General features: G+C 37.3%; 1 protein-coding gene across 3 annotated transcripts in view; it reads left to right on the top strand.

Annotated features, from left to right (window-relative positions):
* Positions 1 to 19,323, top strand: part of Mfsd6 (major facilitator superfamily domain containing 6) — a 60,828-nt gene extending 41,505 nt beyond the window's left edge. For all 3 annotated transcript variants that reach the window (XM_076866479.2, XM_076866480.2, XM_076866481.2), the window contains 4 exons: positions 11,922 to 12,083; positions 12,969 to 13,067; positions 14,699 to 14,979; positions 17,155 to 19,323. In XM_076866479.2, coding sequence (XP_076722594.2) covers positions 11,922 to 12,083; positions 12,969 to 13,067; positions 14,699 to 14,979; positions 17,155 to 17,358 — 746 coding nt within the window. In that variant the 3' untranslated portion in view covers positions 17,359 to 19,323. The remainder of the gene's footprint in view (positions 1 to 11,921; positions 12,084 to 12,968; positions 13,068 to 14,698; positions 14,980 to 17,154) is intronic.
* The last annotated feature ends 1,206 nt before the right edge of the window (positions 19,324 to 20,529 follow it).

The following is a 20,529-nucleotide window of genomic DNA, read 5'->3' as shown; positions in this document are numbered from 1 at the left end:
CATGTTAGTTCATATAACTGGATTCTGAAAACCACTGTTAGTACCTTGGCTGTCCTATTTATTGATTGGCATTGTGATTAAAATACAGGCTCAAGACAAGATCATTTGGAGTTGAGTCTGCTGTGACAGCCCAGGTTCCTAAATCAGTAATTAGACTAGACAGCATGGGGTTATATATAATTTCGTTAGCTTTATTAAAGATTTCCATTATCTTTTTTCCTAACTTGAAGGATGTAAATGCATTTTAATATAATTAATTTCTTTTCATGATTTTTATCTTTTAAGATGAAAGATTTATAACTGTATGTCTAAATAGAATGTATAAAATGTGCTGGGCATGGTGGTGCATACCTGTAATCCCAGCTACTCAGGAGGCAGAGGCAGGAGATCTCGAGTTCCAAGCCAGCCTCAGCAACTTAGTGAGGCCCTAAGCAACTCAGTGAGACCCTGTCTCTAAATAAAACATTAAAGGGCTGGGGATGTGACTCAGTGGTTAAGATTAGCTCCTGGATTCAATCCCTGATACAAAAAAAAAAAAAAAAGTAAGCTCACTCATTCACCAGATTACACCATAGTAATGAGAAAAGAACATCCCAATTTAAATGAGATATAATTTATATTTATATTAAAATTATAAAATTTAAAAATATATGTATATTAAGGATAGGTAATATAGCTCAGTGGTATAGTGCTTTCCTAGCAAGCATGAGGACCTGGGTACAATCCCCAGTATTATACCAAAAAAAAAAAAAAAAAAACCCTAAAAACATTAAAGGTGCTTTTCACTCAGGAAATTATACTTCTATGGTATAATTGGTGAAAGGAGATTTATATATAAATATAAAGAAAATTGAGCATATAAGGAATTATCATATACAATCACTAGAATTCTAGAAGGGTCTTGAGGCATACTTGTATTATATCATTGAAGAATAACAAAGAGCTAAACATGAGCTACAGGAAAGAATCTTGCAATAACAAGCTATATGCAACCCAGTTCTTAGTATCTCACTTCTATTTCCTGTTCTCTCCTTGTCTGGCTTCATTGCTTTGTTTATTGGTATGTCACAGTGTACAGACTGTATAAAAAGATCTGTGTGCCTATGAAAATATATTTTGCAATAACTATGTATATACTTTTTTCTCCTTTAAATTTAACATGAATTAGATAGAAAAGTTTACATAAGATACTGAAGAAAAAAGAGCATTCATGAAATGGTTTAAGGAGCAACGGAAGAATTTTATAAGAAGGAAAAACAAATGCTATTTTGAACTTAAAACCTCTTTTCCTGTTAATTTATCAGATGTATTAAATGGCTACTAGGAACCAGGCAGCATGTGGGGTACTAGGAATGTAATAAAAAAAAAAAAAATTAACTCATGCCCCAAGGTCTCACCATCTGTTCTGGAAGCCAGATGTGTAAACATATAATTACTACACAGTGTGTTAGATGGAATCATAGAAAAATGTGCTAGGTAACAGACAAGGAGCTTGGTGGAGGAAATAATTGGCTTTGTGAAGTCGAGAGTGGGTGGATGAGGATTTTATTGAAAAATTCCCTAAGGAAATCACATACAAACTGGGGATTGAAGAGCTAGTAGGAATTCACCCGGTAGCCTAAAGAAAGCCAGCATTCTGGGATAGGGAAGAGTGATGTATGCCAAAACACAGAAGTAGAAAGCACAGCAGGACCTCAGGAGCATAGGTGGTGTGCCACAGCTAGGGCTCCATGGAGTTATCATCCCAAACTGCAGACCTGGGCTGTGTTTTTACAATGCCTGTATATACCTCGGGGTGTATCATCCCAGGATTTGGGGGGCTGGCCATGTTCTGGATCTAAACAGGAATTCTGCTTTGTGTTGCCAGCTACAGTTTATACTTACATATTTCATTTTATTCTCTCTTGTTCCAGGAGAAACTTAGTTACTGATTGAAGCAAGAGAAAAAGGAGATCTGTAAATGCATAGTTTCCTCCTCCAACAGAGGGCTCTGTGACCAGTTTCCACAGAGCTCATTGTTTCTAAAACTGGAGGAGATCATTTCATTCCTTGGCAGACTGAATACTGAGTATTTGGCTGTACAACAAAACCAAAATTCCTTCCTTTATTTGACCCATGCCCACCCCACGGAAAGCAGTGGATCATCCCTGTGGAGTCAGTCTTGCATCACAGGATACAGTTCTGACTGAAAAGATTTGTTTGAGTGGTCTTGATTATGTTGCCTTTATATTGTTTGTCCAAATGACATTAAAGTCCCCCAAACAACATGAAAACTAATACTGCCTAATGCGCAGCTGAAGTGGAGAAGACAAAAGCTGTACTGTGTTCTGTATCACCAGCTACCCATCTATTCCTCTTTGGAGTTGCATGAAACTCATAGTAGAAAAATCCCTTGTTTTCCTTGATTTCTTGAAATTCTTAATCATCCTGTCAACATTCTTTCGTTGGGCTATATTAACATTAATTAGCATTTGGGATACAGAAAAAGGAAAATTTCTCCTCTTTAGACCCATAGGGAAGAGGCTACGCAGATCTATTTGGGGATCAAGGTATGACCATTGTGGAAATGTGAGGTCATTTCTTTCTCTAATATTTCTCACATTCAGTGGCCAGTGTTATCTTGCAGCCTTATCCTTTTAGCAATTCAGCTAACATATTATTCAGTAGGCAACTAGTGGCATAAGGCATATTTCCTGCCCATAAGGAGTCTATATTTTTGTTTTTTAAGTTGGATCTAAGTACTATCCCAGAGGTGGCAGGATTAGTTTTTTATTTCTCAAGATCTTATTTTAAAAATTCATGGAAATTTTACCTTTACTTTTGCATAAGAAACATTTGAACATTTATGGTTATGATCAGGAATATAAACATTTGATAAAAGTAAAGCTCAAATTTGTTATACTTCTTTCCTATGTGGGTACTGATTTTATAGTAAATCTTTGCAAAACTCAGAAAAGGATGTGATCAAAATTATTCTGGTTATTAAAATATATTTAAGGAGAGTAAGTCCACCCCAGGGAGCTGCTATAACTAAAAGGTTACTTTGAATTACTTGAATTAATAACTTTAGTGTTGACAGATAGAAATGAAGTCCAGGTCATCTCCTCTCTGTAGGATGTTTTGCCAGTGGGGGTTGGGTTACATTTTTTATGAAAGATGGTTTTTTAATGTCACCAGTAGGAGGGCCTGAGCTGACATTTTATGAAGCTTTATTCTGTTTATATAGCATGCCTCTTCCGCCAAGTAAGACCCATGTTTTCCTTCCTCTTAGGTTCTTGAAGAACATAGGAAAAATTATAAGAGGATTACTATGTAGTCCTTATCTGACAGTAGGAATTCTAGACATGATTCCAATCTGTTATTATCAGGTTGAAAATTTTCTGTGTGGCTTAACCCTTAAAACATAGTAGTTTGCTACATGAATACCTAAGATAGACAAATATTCTAAGTTAAGCATTTCAATTGATAATTGGCACACAAAAGTCATTGGTATTACTGTTAAAATTAACTTTTAATCAGAATAGTCTTACAAATTTTAATGATTTTTTTTTGGTATCAAGAAGTGAATGCAGCAGTGCTTAACCACTGGGCCATCCCCTAGCCCCTATATATAATAAAAATATAATTCTTATGATATTATATATATGTACATATATATGAATATATTTTTAATTTTGAGAGAGCATCTTGCTAAGTTACTCAGGGCCCTGCTAAAGTTGCTGAGGCTGGCTTTGAACTTGAGATCCTCCTGCCTCAGCCTCCTGAGCCACTTGGATTACAGGCATGTTCCACCACACTCAGCTAATAATTTTATTCTTTGTTGCCCATGTTTTATAGTTGATAAAACTAAAACAGTTACAAAAACATTTTCTTCAAAAAGAAATTATTTTTCCATTTAGTATTCATTTGATGAAATGTCTTCTGGTCCAATCATCCTTTTCTGGCATCTGTATGCCCCACTGAGCTCTCCTTTTTCTGAATTGTCCTCACATTTATGGACTATGTTGTGTAAGTTAGCACTTAATAGCACTCAAGTCATTTTGCAAATACTAGTTTTGTTGCCTTGTTTAACCCCTTAAATACAAAGTCCACGCCTTACACTTTATTTCTCCTAAGAGTTATGCTTATACAAAGATATGTTATAACTGCTTGTGATTTATTGCCCCTGTATATGGTACTGTTCTTGATATTTTCCAGTTTTTAACCCTTGTGAATAATGAAGTTTTATCTGAAAATTTATAAGTATCTGAAGAGATTTTGAAAACAAAACTTAAATCCTATATTTTCAATATCATATTTCTTTCTAGAATAACATCTTGCCATCTGTGGCATATCTGTAAAAACACTGGTATATTTTAATCATTTACTCACTTACACTCCCACCTCATTCTATAGGCTTGTTGAGGCAGTTTACAAAAATATACAATAACCTGGAAACCATAAAGTACTTAGGCTTGAATTAGACCATCTGGGTTTGAATTCCATCTCCCTGACTGTAAGTTCCATGTCTTTGTCAAGCTGCTTAATCTCTCTAAGCTTAAGACTTGAATTATAGAAAAGATTAATATGAGTACTAAATAAACCAATTTATGCAAAGTATTTAGCACAGTATTTGACACATAGAGTGCAGTGGATGTTAGATAAAAACAATAACAATAAGGTAAACTAGAAACAAACAAACCCAAGTACCAGAAGAAATATAATTGAAAAGATTCTATCCTAGGAGGTTAATCTGCAATTATACATGAAAGTCTGGCTATAAATTAGAATCTGAGGCCTGATGACCAAAACATAGCGGAGTCAGGACCATCTTTGGGGAAGGGATGTTTTTTACTGGCTTTGATATAAAATTAGCCCCTGTGTGCAGCTTCATGTGGGAAAGCATGAGGATGTAATATACAGTGCTGCCAAGTCTTGACATTAAACACACTCAGTGTTAGGTGGTAGTCTCCTTAAACTTGTTTGAAATGTGCCAAAGGCATAATATAAAATTCATGAGGGCTCCAAAAACAATGTTACTTCAGATATAGACTTTTCTAGAAACTCAGTTTTTTTAAACATGCAAACTAAAGTTTATAGAAGAGATCTGTTTCTTCTCTACTTTTACACAACGTGGGATTTGGAAATTCTCTCCAACCTTATCTTGAATACCTTTTATCCATAAATGCCTTCTTTCTCATATGCCAGCATACAGACCACTTCCTGCCTAGTTTGAATTCATCATCCTTTTATTCAGCTGCCATTAGATGTCAGGCTTTGTGCTGGATGCTGGGTAGGTCTGTTCTCCACAAGGAGCTCAGTCTGCTCCTTCTTCAGGTAAATCTTGACCCTTTTGACCCACTGGACATTTCTTAGATATCATCATATTCTTCAAACCTACCAGGTATCTGGCCCATAGTATAGACATCAACATTATCAACAGATAGTACTAAGTGGAGGCATGAAGGAGATTCTTGCAGTGCTGTGTGCTGGTAGAAGTGGAAGTGTGGGCCTATAATAATAATTGTTGCCTGTCCTATATAAAATATCTTTCAAGTTCCATGCCACCTCTGCTAAGTACATTACTCTGTCAGATTCTCTGCTATTTTTGGAAAGTCTAAGAGGGATAATAACAAGCCAGGCTCCCTGCTATAGTTCATCTGGTATCTCGCTTTCTTCTTGCACATACAGCTAGATTATATTTTCCAATATCCCTTGCAGTTAGGTATGACTGGATAACTGGTTCTGACCAGTGAGATAAGAGCAAAAAACTGATGTATATCCCTTCTAAATTTGACCCATAAAATTTCCTGTGTGCTTTGATTGCCTCTCCTCCTTCCCCTGGGTATTGAAACCTAGGGTAACAGGCATTGAAGAGTGGAGAGTCTTTGCAGCCTGGATCCCTGAATGAGTGTATGGAACAGAGCTGCTACTCCTCCCGTCTCCTGCTAGTTGGACTTCATTTATGATCAAGAAAGTATCTACTGTGTGAAATCAGTATTATTTTGAGGCTTATCTATTACAACAGCTAGCATTACCTTAACTGATAGAGACTCCTCTTACTGCCTACCCAGTGGAGGCCTTTACTTAGGGAGAGCAGTCTTACCGATGTTCACAAGTTTTATCTTTTAGAAGCTTCTTTCATCCCTGCATGAGAAGTACAATGAAGTAATTGAAATGTAAACTTTGGTCTGTACACGGAAAAGGATTGTGACAGCTAATTCTGTGTGCTGGTGCTAAAGGGATAATTATATTTTGTTTGGTAAGCAATACATCAGTAGTAGAAACAAGAAAAACAAAACAATTCTAGTTCTCAGTACTTTGTCAGTTCTCTCTCCTCCCAGCCATTATGATGTGATTTCCCCAAGCCAAGCAACATTTAACAAAGAATAGCTGTCTTCTTGAGAAGAAAGGATTTTTTTTTTCTTGCTCATACATGCCATTTATTGCAATAGAGCACTCTTGTGGGCCAGGACTGAACAATTTTGAAATACATATTGCAGAATGAGATACCGGTGTTGAATATTATAAGGTAAAGAGTCATTTAGGGTATATGAAAGACTTGATGCTATATGTAATAAATCAGCTTTTAGGGAATGAGGGGAAAAAGGCAGAAGGAATAGGATTTTTTTTTTTTTCAAAAAGGTAGATTGTTGGGCATGTTTGGAGATACCAACAAAACCTCTCAAAGCTGACAACTACATTTTCTGAGGAATACTGAAATAGTTGTTATGAGGACATACAGTGCAACACATAAGCACTTAAGTTCTGAATGTGGATATCCAAGATTCATACCATGTCCTACTACTGCCTGTCTCTGTGACCTTGAACATGGCACTCTAATCTCTTGGTGCCTTAGTTTCCTTTTTGGAAAATGAAGAAAAACATACTACCCAAGAATAAAGGAAATAATCTGTGCAAAATAGCACAATTCCTTGTGGAATAATTTGCTGTGGTGATACTATATTATTAATAAAAAATTTTATTATTAATCACAATTATTTTTAGTGATTCAAGGTTATCCAAATGGTATCTCCAGATAGTTAGGGTCATGACATTAAGTAATGTGGGCATATCTTTTTGTTACTATTAAGCCTCAAAGCTAATGCTGATGAACCCCACTAGAAATAAGGGAGGACTGAGACACTAAGTTTATGTGACCTGTTTGGTCTTTGTGAGTCATGCAGTATTCGTCGAGCACCTATTAGTGAGTTGGTGATGAATTACCACTGAAGGCATCTCGATAGATTTATGACAAGTGACTAAGGAAGGGTTAACAGGTGTGGCTAGGTGTCAATTTGTGTGTTCACTGTTAGCAGTCAGGGGTAACATCTTTTGATTTTCACCATTGGCTCTTCCAACATAATTATCTCATACTTAAGGGTTTGAAATTTTGTACCTCTGCTGTACACATTTACCCATGTCACAAAATATTGTTCTTATTTCATCACATAAAGAATAATCATCTACTCTTTTGCACAGATCTCTAATAAAAAGTAAAGAAAGTAGTAATATTTTCTTTTCCTAGTTTATGATAGTATTTTACCTCCTAAATTTTACAGGAGAGTTGTTTTAGGTAGCACAATTACTAAGGCTTCCTCAATCTTGTCGTATAAATACGGAAAATGGTGGAAAGTTTTTAGATTTCTAAGGTAGCTTTTTATATTATTCTGAAATTAGAGGACCAGAACACAATTGTAATAAAAATATTGGCCAGAGTTTGAGATTACTAATAAGATTACTGGAGAGTTGTGTATTCAAATTTAAGCATAAGAACCATAGCTCTACAAATGCCTTTAAGGTGATATTACTAACCGGTCCCTTCTATGGATTGCTTAGTTTTGCTAGTTTATTTTCTAGGAAGTGAGGTAGGCTTAATTGATTCTTCCATTGTCATGATGTTTAGAAATAGTTTTTTTTTTTTTTTTTTTTTTTTTTTGAGAGAGAGAAATCAATTCTAGCCTTACGTCTTCCCTAGAAAATGTTGGAGGATATAGGAGGACTGGCTTTCCTTCTTCTATCTTTAGTACCAGAGAAGACATTTTTATTGTACACTTTACTATTTTTCCCTTCAGCTAATGCCATTAGTTACTTTAAAGGCTGTAGTTCCCAATTATCTAATCAAAAACAATAAGGAGACTCTAGAAATCTAACTCAGGAGAATTTCAGAACTGCCACATAATACCAGCCAGCCAGCTCTAAAATATTTTAAAAGCCTTCAGACTGAAGTCACCCTGGTGGAAAATGGTTTGATTACCTTAGATTACCTTGTTGTCTAAGTTTTAGACAACACTTAGAATTTTGAAGTGGTGTAAAGAGAGAGGCTCTATTATTGCAAGATTTTGTGTATGCCAAAGCCTTCAAGAGAAACTTCAAGAATTATATTTAATCTAAAATATCAATGAGATCAAATACATTTGATCTAAATTATAACCAAAAAGTATATTTTAATACAGTTCCATACACAAAGAGGTTCATCTTTGTCTACTTGTAAATCCTGCAATTGATTGCAGTTAACATGCAATCATGTGATGTGGTTTCAGGTCTTGGGAAACCACTTCTTAAAGATAGATCACTAATTTGGATTTTGTTATTGAATAAATCAATTTTGAATGAATTAGTTGTATGTGTTGGAATACTTTCGAATTTTATTTTAGTGTTAGTGAAATTCTAGCGTACATCTTGAAAAGAAATAGAAGTAACATCACCTTTAATGATATAAATGAAACTCTTCCCATTGTGTACCTCTGTATCAACATTCACAATGAAGACTCTATCCAGACATTATTAATTTCTGAGAAATGTGGCACTATCTAGAGAGCATTGCAATTATTTAGCTAAAGTAAATACTTTATTTGACTTCTTTGGAAATTAATTAAGTGTGCATGCTACCACATGATCTAGTCTGACTTTTTAGTTGAAAAATAATCTGGTTAGGGCTAGACAGAGTGTTTGCCAAGCTTGTGGGAGGCCTGGGTTGGATCTGCAGCACTAGGAAAACAAAACAAAACAAACAAACAGTTAAAATGATGACTGAGGCATATATAAGGGATAGAAAAATTGTTTAGATGTTTCTTAGTCAATTATGAGGCATGTGAGATAATGTGGCCAGTAAAAATAACATTTATTGCATTATGGATCTACTTAAGTAAGGTCATCCCAGTGATTTTTTATTGTATGGCATACTTGTGACTTTTCCCTTTTTGAGTGCTGGATATTTTCATATTCCTAGAAACATGCTTGAGCCTTGTTCTGGGACATTACTTGGAAATAGTATCATCTTTGGGGGTTTTGTTTTTAAGATTACGTAGGTGAGACCAGAGTAGTGGTTAGGGCTTATTTACTAACACAAGACCCTCTTGAGTACTTGACAAGTCCCAGAAATCCTGAGGTTTTCCACCTTGGCTGGTGGAAGCAGGTACTATTTCCAACCTCAAATGGTTTCCAGAATTGCTCTCTATCACACTCTTGGGTGGTTCTTTCCTTGGCTTTGAAAAATTTCTATACATGCTTTTGTTAAACAGTTAGTTCTCTGCTGGGAACCCTCTGTAGATCTCTGGAGTTTTCTCTTTGAAGGCTGTCTCCTCTCTGGTGTTTTGCCTTAGCACACCAGCTACCTTGTCTCTTTAGACTCCTGGCTGGAATCTTCAACTCAGTGATTCTTTGTGCCTGTACCTCTCAGAATATCTCAAGCTTTGAGCTGGGGCTACTCATTTATTTCTTATGTCTCAGGTGTTACTGGTTTTGTTGCTGATGCACAGTGTCTCGAGAACTATTGCTTTATGTATGTTATATAGCTTTTCAGTTATTTCAGGAAAGAGAGTAAGTCTACACCCTGTTGATCCATTCTGGTCAGAAGCAGACAAAAGTTAGATCAAATTTTAAAGGAATATTGACTCTGTAGTTTAATAGTCTAAAACTTAGGGTGAGTTTCTGAAGATATTATCTCCAAAAGAGATCATTTTTTAGGGAAGGAGCTCCTGACTTAATCAAAGCAGAACCAGCTGATCTTTTAATCTCTCTAGCTATAAAACCTGTTGTGATAATATATTTTTTAAAATCACACTTAAAGCAATGTCTCAGTTAATATTTTAATTCAGATAATGCAAAGTTACCATATATTAAAATAATTACTTTTAAAAAACCTGTTACTTCTCTCTCCCTCCAACAGATAATGAAGATAAAATACAGTTGTTATGAGGCATTGTAAGTTGTCTCTACACTCTTTTGGAAAACTAAAACTGTATATTCACAAGCATAAAAATTGTCATCTCCAGCCAGGTGTGGTGGTGCACAACTGTAATCCCAGTGACTGGGGAGAAGGATCACAAGTTCAGAGCCAGCCTTTGCAACAGTAAGGCACTAAAGCAACTCAATGAGACCCTGTCTCTAAATAAAACACAAAATAGGACTGAGAAATCAATGTAGTTCAGTGGTTGAGAGCCCCTGAATTCAATCCTTGGTACTCCCCTCCCCCAAATTGTCATATCCTCTGAACCATTAACCTCAATTGTGGAATTATAGCCAGTGTAAATAATCTAAGGTACATAAAAAGCTTTATCTCCAGCTTTGTAAATTATGGTGCTAATCATGATGGGGAAAAATGGAAATAATCTTAATGTCAGAGTAGGTGCTCACTAAGATATGAATACACAGAACATATAAAGAACACTTCCAACTCAACAACAGAAATCAACTTAATTTAAAAATGGGCAAAGGACTCATAGCCATTTCTCCAAAGAAGATACACAAATGGTTAAAAAGCATCACTAGTGCTCAGCATCATTAGTATTTAGGGGAATGCAAATCAGAAACACAAAATACTACTTCACACTCATTAGGATTGCTATTATTTAAGAGGAAAAAAAAACAAAAATAAGTGGTAGAGAAATTGGATCTCTTGTTCTTATCTGATGGGAATGTAAATGGTGCAACTACTGTGTAAAATAGTTCAGTGGTTCCTCAAAATGTTAAGCATGTGACCATGTGACCCAGAAGCTCTGCTTTGAGCTGTGTATATCCAAAATAATTGAAATCAGGGATACAAACAGGTACTTGTATACCAATGTTCATAGTAGCATCATTCACACTAACCTTTAAAAGGTGAACATATCTGGGTGTGGTGGTGTACCCCTGTAATTCCAGTGACTGGGGAGGCGGAGGCAGGAGGATCATGAGTTCAAAGCCAGCCTCAGCAACTTAGCAAGGTCCTAAGCAACTTTGTGAGACCCTGTCTCCCAAAGGAGAGAAAACTGAAAAATAAAAAGGGTTTAGGGATGTGCCTCAGTGGTTAAATGACTCTTATTAGTTCAATCCCCAGTACCCAAAACAAAAAAAACAAAATAGGTGGACACAACTCAGATGTCCACCAATAGAAGAATACATGAGCAAATGTGATATATACATATATTGGAGTATTATTTAGCCTTTAAAAGGAAGGAAATTCTGAAACTTGCTGCAACATGGATGAACCTTTAAGACATTATGTTAAGTGAAATAAGCCAGATACAAAGAGGACAAATACTGTATGATTCTAGTTATGAGATACCCTGAGTAATGACCTTCATGGAAATAGAAAGAAAACGGGTTGCCAAGGCCTGAAGGGGAGGGGTTAAAGAATGGTACAGTTTTTGTTTCAGGTGAAAAAGTTCTGGAGATGGGTGTTGTTGATGGTTGCAGAACGGTGTGAGTGTACATAATTCCATTGAACCGAATGTATAAAAATGGTTAAAGTGGTGAACATTATGCTATGGATACTTTTACCAATGTACGTGTGTGTGTGTGTGTGTGTGTGTGTGTGAGAGAGAGAGAGAGAGAGAGAGAGAGAGAGAGAGAATGCATGTGTTTAAAATTTAAATAATTCACATTCTAAATGGGGTAACTGAAGGAGTTCTAAGCAGACATTTGATGCCTCCTGTTTCTCTGTTTCTTTCCTTCTCCAGGAGTGACACACGCAGCCATCTGGGCAGCATGTATTTCTTACCTCAGTGCAGCTGTTCCCCCGGAGCTGAGGACGTCTGCACAGGGCATTCTGCAGGGCCTTCACCTGGGATTGGGGAGAGGATGTGGTGCCATGATTGGAGGCGTGTTAGTCAATTATTTTGGTAAAAAGGACTTTCTTTTTTCCTTTGGTGAAAACATAATTTTTCAGCAATACTTCATGAACACTCACATTATTACTGAATATTGCCAGAAGCTAAATTCCAGTATTTGTATTCTGTTTCTAAATTTCAGGCTAGTTATAATTCTAAAGCATGTGGTTAGGTTGTTAAGATGATTAAAGGCAGCCTATAATTGTGCATACTCTTCTGACTAACAGTTTAATGAGATGCTACATAGATACTTCAAAGGAGCCAAAAAAATGAATAAGCACATATGTTTTTGGTTTACAGTGTGGTACCCCTAACCTGATGATGATAAAGCTAAAGAAAAGAAAATTCATCATTTGAACCAGGAGAGTCTAACTAACTGTATACTGACTTTGATCATGTTAGTACATCTGTATTAATAGTACAGCCTGTCTGCCTCATCAGATCTCCTTTATTGGAAATATAGGGGCCAGGGTGGAAATGAGATTATTCTGCTCTAGGGACTGTGACTGCTCAGTCATGGTGAGTTGGGCCCAGAGACATGTGAGTTTATAACACTATACAAGCTCTGCCATCCCACTACAGATTAATAGGGCTGTTAGTAAAAAGGTAGGTAAACGGTGTTTACAAAGAAGAGAATGCCATTGAATATTAGATGTTGCAATGGAAGGCAGTGAAAAACAATCCCTTATAATCCTTTAAAAATGCAGTTTTATAATTGACAACAGAACCAGTGCCAGTGCCAGGGGCACCTTTAGGGAAAGCTAGCGGAAGGGCACTGTCCTCTGATTCACTTAAAGCTGTGCTTCCTGTGCCTGAACTTTAGAACATTGACAGTTAGGGAGGAGGGCTCTCTGCTTTTCCTGGAATTCCTCTACGGTCCTCTGATTGTTTTCACAGGGGCTGCTGCAACCTTCCGAGGCATTGGCATGGCCTGCCTGGTGATCCTCCTGCTCTTTGCCCTGATCCAGTGGCTGGCAGTGCCAGATGAGGAAGAAGGTAAACATTTCCATTCTTTCTTGATGTTGCTAATGGTCTAGACCATGATGAATTCCACAGGTGCCCCTCAGAAACCTGGAAATAGTAATGGTATATGATGGGCCTACCTGGGTGGATTTCCTCAGTGGTATACCGATGCATTCGTGTGTGCCATGTTAGAGAGAAGCCTCCTTCTCTGCTAAAAAGAATTATATTAGGAAGCTTGAACATTTTTGTTTTGTTTTATGGTACTGGTTTTAAATTTCCCTGGTATTCTGGAGGGATTTCAATAGTCAAATACATATAAGGCTATAGTAATTTTACTTCTAGGGGTAGGGAGTGGTATTACTATCTATGCCTTTACCTTCATTTGAAGAAAATGAAAGTCTAAACCTGAAATTTGAAGTTTTCCCTGAACTAGATATGGCATTTAGTAAAATTGTTTTGTCAAGTATAATGTATAGATGAGAATTTAAATCAGTCTTTTTGGCAGGGACAAGGAGATGGCAGTACTGGAGATTGTACTGGGAATTGAAACTAGGGGCGCTCTGCCACTGATCTGTCCTCAGCTCTTTTTATTTTGAGATAAGGTCTGCTAAATGGCCCAGGCTGACCTGGAATTTGCGATCCTCCTTCCTCAGCCTCCTGTATCGCTGGGATTACAGGCATGCACCACTTGTTAAAGCAATTTTTTTTTTTGGCAGTGGGGAGGACCAGGGATTGAACTCAGGGGCACTTGATCACTGAACCATATCCTCAGCCCTGTTTTGTATTTTATTTAGAAACAGGGTCTCACTGAGTTGCTTTTGCTGAGGCTGGCTTTGAACTTGTGATCCTTCTGTCTCAGCCTCCTGAGTCACTGGGATTACAGGTTTGTGCCACCACACCCAGCTTAAGTCAACTTTTTAATGAAAAGGATCAACCAGTAGAATACAAATAACTCTTGCTCAGCTCCTTGGTCCCTGTGCAGGGGTAGTCTTCTTTGGGTGTCCTATCCTTCCATGAGCCCTGGCTTCAAGTATCCAAAGTACTTCTGTCAGGACAAAAACTTACTTATTACAGAAACCTCATAGGTAGATTTTAATCACTTTGAGTTATTCAGAAAAAAAGAGCAATATTGGGTTTCTTACTTTTGTTCCTTGTAATCTCATGTGGATCATACCTATTACACAAGTCTCAGTTTGAGCCTTCAGTAAAAGGCTTCCAGATAGCTTTTGCTGTTTTGATGCTACCTTTAAAATTGCAATCCTACAAGGGGACCTAAAGCACATTAACTGTAACCTATGCTCCATACAATGTTATATCTAAGTTAAATTGAAAACTAGATTTCTTAAATAAATATAAGTTAATATCTATTAAGCCCTATGAGGAGACCAAGCAAAGAAGTCATGCACCACATAAAGAAATCCTTGGTAAACAAAAACTTATTGATGTTGCTAAACAAATTAGAATGGGTTTATAGAATTGTCAGTTTACTTATTTAGTTGAGCCAGAGTCTCACTCTGTTGTCCAAGCTGGTCTCAACCCCCTGGGCTCAAGGCAGTCATTCAAGTAGCTGGGATTATAGTTGTACACCACTGCACCTGGCTTATTTGCCTTTATTTAAATATGTAGAAAACTGAAAAATAATTTAAACATTATTTTCTCTCCAGACAAGACAATGTTGGCAGAAAGGATTCCTGTTCCCTCCAGTCCTGTTCCCATAGCAACCATCGACTTGGTACAGCAACAGACAGAAGATGTCATGCCACGCATTGAGCCCAGACTTCCACCCAAGAAAACCAAGCACCAGGAAGAACAGGAAGATGTGAACAAACCAGCCTGGGGGGTCAGCTCCTCCCCCTGGGTGACTTTGGTCTACGCACTCTACCAAATTAAAGAGATGATGCAACTGACAAGAGACAACCGTGCTTCTGAGATACAGCCTTTACAGGTATTGTTCCTCCCCTGGGCTAGCAATGTCACCTTCACTGGAGACACTTCAAGTGGGCTCACTCATTTTAATAATTCATTTTACATTCATTAAGATTTATCGAAAAACTGGTGGGAAACAAGAGACATGCAAACAATTTCAATATTCTGATAGCTGTTATGGCATATTTACATGGTCCCATAGGAGAAAAATTCTGCCTTATGAAATTTAGGGGGCTGTGGATGTGGCTCAAGCGTTAGCGTGCTCACCTGGCATGTGTGCGGCCCGGGTTTGATCCTCAGCACCACATACAAACAAAGATGTTGTGTCCGCCAATAACTAAAAAATAAATATTATATTCTCTCTCTCTCTCTCTTAAAAAAAAAGAAAATCTATTTAAAAAAAATGAAGTTTAGGAAGGCTTTACAAAGGGGATGATAATTCTTAATAAATTCCAATCTTATATACTCCTTTAAAATTTCAGTGTTGATGGATAACAGTTACAGCAAGAGTATATTGTTCTTGCATTCAGGGACTGTATTTACTAAGCTCTATAGTTCCAACATTCTAGTGGTCATGCCATATCATAGGAATGCAATAAATATCTGTTGAATTAATTAACTAATAATCGAGCCACTGTATGGGTCTGACAGGACCCCCAACTCAGGGGATGATGGTTCTGCAGTGGCCTCACCTGAAAAATAGAAAGTGCAGTTATTCTTATCCCTAGATAATCTCTAGTGATCTCTCCTGAGAAAAGTCAAACCATGCTGATAAAGTTAATAGCTGTGTAACTAAAAGCTGTTTCCAGACTTTGGAAAATGAGTATGACTTCTACAAACAGTTTGACCAAAGGAATGAATTTTCTTCCCTTGTTTTATATTCGTCTCTCCCACTTACTTGATAAGTTGTGTCAGCTCCATATTTAGAGTAGCTTCAAAGGACCCAGAAGAAACAAAGAAATAAAGGAGAAAGACTTAAGGATAATTTGGGTATTTTCTTTTTATAAAATCTGTTGAATTATCTTCATTAAATGTATCTTGACTTTGTAAATGTAAAATCTTTGTATAATTTATGCAAATCTGATTCTTGACCATATGCATGCCAGTTTGTGCATGATCCTCCTTAAGATAATAAACTCATATGAATCTTCTGCTAGGTCTGAACTCGACATTGGGGTGGGAAGAGCACAGGGAGGATTTTGTACCTTACAGTAGGGAGGGGAGCGGGAGAGCAGGTGAGTCTGCCGCCAAGGGCGTAGCATTGTCATCTCTGTGCTCAGCCTCATTTTCACAGAAGTCCATGAGGGTTACGCAGCACTAATTTTTTTTTTTCTTTTTTTCTGGTGTCTGTTGAGATTAACAAGAACTAGCAGGTTTGGTGTAGTTCTTATGAAAAAGTCATTGTGCTAAGGGTTTTTTCCCCCATATATTTCAAAATTAACAAAAATGAAACTTTTTTTTTTTTTTTAGCTATTAGAAGTAACCCTTTTTAAAAATCATGTTTTCTGGGCTGGGGTTCGATCCTCAGCACCACATAAAAATAAACAAACAAAATAAAGGCATTCTGTCCATCTATAACTACAAAAAAAAATCATGTTTCCTGACCTGAAAACTAATATGGAATTTTACCAAAACATATTGGAGTGAGTACACATACTTACTGCTACCCACCACTGGTTACATAAGTGCACGTCCCTTTTTTATGTAGAAGTTCTTTCTCATTTAACTTTTAGTGATTATTTTTATTTTGAAATTGCAAATATACATTAGGATTTTTCATTACAGAAAAATCCCTCATTAACTTAATATTGACAAAACATCTTCTAGCTCTTGAACACCCTGGTCTTAGCAGTGGCCTGCATTTCACTTATTCCTTGGTACTCATCCAGTGATTTACAGTGACTGGGGAGTCATTAAAATATTTGATGATGTAAATTGTTTACCTAGTAGTGATGGGTATTTTGGTAAAAATGTTCCTTTATCCACAAGATATGTCTGCTTATAGTGCTTGTGTTTTTCATGCGGCTCTGGCAGTTGCACATAGGAAAAGAAATGAAAGGTAAGACATTCTATACTTATTCCTCTATTACCTGGTCCCTGGGCACTTCACGGTGATCTCCCCACGTTTGCTGTGTCTTACTTGAAAACATATATAAAGGGTTGGTTTCACATTCTTTCTGTTTTTTCCTCCCAGGGGACCAGTGAGAATCAAGAAAATTCTCCAGCTGGTGGAGTCCAGCCTGTCCCTCGTGAGACTCACCCTGACCCACCTAGAAACCAGCCATCCCCTGACGCAGCAGCATCTCAGACGCAGATTAGCTCTGTTCACCCCAGTGTGGACCCACGTGCGGAGGAGAGTGGGGAGCAGCACACTCGGCCTGCCACTGGAGGACGCTGAGGGACCGTGTCCTGCTCATCTCACACCCTGCATGGAATTGGGTTCCTTGGCCAGACCCCATCACAACTCCTGCGGAGGAGCCAGCACCGCATACGCTTCTAAATATCTAAACTCATTAACATGGAAAACACACACACATAAACACACACACACACCTGAGCTACAGTACATATGGCAAGAGAAGGTGAACTTCCATAGTCCCATTGGAGTCACAGAAAGAAAATAGCATTCAGTGAGGACTTCCGTTCTTGGTTGGTTAGGTGAATGACCACAGAACATTTCTGCCAATGCAGGAAGGCTGGAAACCAGCTGTTACACTAAGTAGAGGGAACACAAGTATTTCAAGGTGAATATTGGTATAATTTCCCTCTTCTGATTATTTATTCTAATTATTGTGTTCTTAATGCCCACTGTAAAGAAATAGAGTACATCTATAATTTTTTTCTCTAGAAGAGAACCATTTAAAAAAATGTAAGATATATTAAAAGGTAATCAGATGAAAGTAGTACTTATACATTTTTGTTTAAAATTTTAAAAAGTTAAGTTTCATCATAAGCTTTACATATCTCCAACAAATATATTTTTATATACGTATGGTATATATTGAAAATAGTACTGAGCAGCAAAAGCTGTCATTGACTACTGCAAGCTAAATTGAGCTTTAAAATGCCTTTTGTTTTAAATGGGCTTTGAGAATGACTAGAAATGAGGGAATATTTCAAAGAAACTGACCAAGTCAGTATCCTATGGCTTAACAGGTAAGGGTTTACTAAATATATTATACTGGAAATAGCTTCCATCACTATTTACTATTTTAGAGGGATTTGGGCTCTAGCTAGCTTATATAATAAAACAAAAATCACTGAATTCCTAAGGTTCCTTTAATTACACAGTACTATTTACAAAGAACAGTATAAGATTTAAGTGCCTGGGAGAGGGATACAATTTTTAAAACTTACCTAGTAGGTCAGTTTGTTTATGAGGTGGTAAATAAGAAATTGGGAATAGAAAGGGTGTAATAAGAGGTACTTTCTAAAGAATAAAGAAACAAATCTCAGTGTGCTCTTTCCCAAGAAGATATAGTCAGACACTGGACAATTAGATCTGGGTATGAGACTGTACATATTCAGCTATTTTCAGAACAATGGTTTGGTGAATCATGCGTAACGCTTGCTGCTAAAAATGAAAGTGGAGGACTAGGGAGAGAGAGTCACTGATTCAGCTGAATGAAAGGCATTTGGGAGAGAGGAAGGAACAGTTAGAAGCCAGCTCTCGCCTTAGCCTCTGGTCATACAGGATCCTGGTAAAGCCAGGGCCTCCCCATGACACAGCTCTGCCCAGTACTTTATCTGGGAGAAGAAATTGTACACTTGGATATCTAGCTTCACCACAAAACATAGCTTAAAAAGAAATAGAGTTAAGCAAATAGTTATTTTTGCACTTGAACTGAAACGTACTGTACTGTAAATTATCATGACTCATTTTAAGTGACCTTTAAAATCAGATGTATTTATTATGCTTGTGTAATTACAGAAATAAAGAAGTGGGTGACAGGCTGAACCTCGCCTATGAATGTACAGTATGTAGATTTGTGAAACTGACTGTAGGAAGTCAAAAACTTATATTGTATCTTGTGTTTACAGTTCTGATTTATTTCTTTGAAAAGCCTGCTGTTTTGGAAATGCACAGTGGACATGTTGAAGTAAAAATAAAACACATTTTTAAATATTTCTTAAATGATAAAGATGTGACCAAACAAGTAAAAGTCCTTTACTCTGTAATGAATGAGACCAAATGCAACACACCTTTGTCATGAAATGTTTACTGTGGGAATTGATCCAATAATGCAGTAATTTCCAGCCTTTTGAGCTGACACCTTCATGAGTCTGTGGACTTTGTGACTTTTTCTTGTCTTCAAAGTGCCATATGCCACTTTAAAAAACATTAAAGTGAATTCAAATTAAATCTTGATTTGAGAATTTTATACCCCCCCTTGAGATCCCTAGAAATACTCAGGGGTGTCACAAAACCCAGGCTGGTAATCACTGCCTTAATGACTTATTTTCTACTTTTTCCCCTATGATCATAGAAATAGCAGATTACCCCAGGGTGCTGAGTTCATCTGGATGCAAAGAAGCTGGTTGCTAATTATTAAACTAGTCCTCAAAGCCTTAAACAGAATAATAGCTTATAATACATCTCAATGGCAGTCACTTCCTGAAAAACTTAAGGACTCATAGGGAGGACAGTGCTCCTTTACTGGCCTGTGAATTTTGCCATGGCCCCAAGAAGCAGTTAGCTGAAAGCTTCCCACAGTTTGGCAGTTCCTTTCAGTACTTCTAGTGCTGCTGGGGCCACTGTTTAAGCAATATTCCTCTCAGCCAATCTGAGGTTAAGCTGTCAATCTGGGAAAAGAGGAGCCACATCCATGGTGATTGGGTGCTTGTTATGTGCTAAAGAAATCATTATTTTGTCCTTAAAAAATTCCTCTGTGGTACATATCACTGGCCTCATTTTAAATATGAGAATTCTGAAGCTAACAGAGCTTAAATTATAGGATTACAGTCACAAAACTAGGATTCAAAGTTAGATCCTCCTAATGTCAAAGTCCTGGTCCACCCAGCACCTTCCTCCATCCCAGGGGGTTGGGAGGCCATTCCCCACCTAATGTTATGGTAGAGCAAGCCTAAAGCAGCCCTGGCCTGAACCATTTCACATGTGCCTGAAACATACATGTGTGTGGTTTTATTTCTATTTAAGGATTTCTAGATATTTCTAGATAACCAGAAATCTAGCATCTTCAAACTCCTGGTGCTAATTATGAGGACACCAGGTCCTTTACACTCTGGATGGTTTGTCAATGACAGAGAAAACCCAGAGGTTGGTAGGGACTCTCCAGACCGGAGCCGTGGGAGCCAGGAAGGGTGGATACATACACAGATCAACATCCTGAGACAGTGGTATTGTACAATGGCTCTGTCCAGTAGAACTTACTAGGAAGATGATAAATTCTCTATTTGTGCAGTCTAGTGTGGTGACTGTGAACTACATGTGGCTATTAAGCAGGTGGAATGTGGCTAGTGCATTTGAGGAATTAGATTTATACCATATTGGACAGTACAGGAAGAGATAACCTTTGGGAGATATGTGGGCCTCAGTTTCCTCAACTTC

Source organism: Callospermophilus lateralis, chromosome 9 (genome assembly GCF_048772815.1).
Source record: "Callospermophilus lateralis isolate mCalLat2 chromosome 9, mCalLat2.hap1, whole genome shotgun sequence".
Classification (NCBI taxonomy): Eukaryota; Metazoa; Chordata; class Mammalia; order Rodentia; family Sciuridae; genus Callospermophilus; species Callospermophilus lateralis.
The sequence above is the reverse complement of the archived record's forward strand: the minus strand, read 5'-3'. Positions and strand labels throughout refer to the sequence as shown.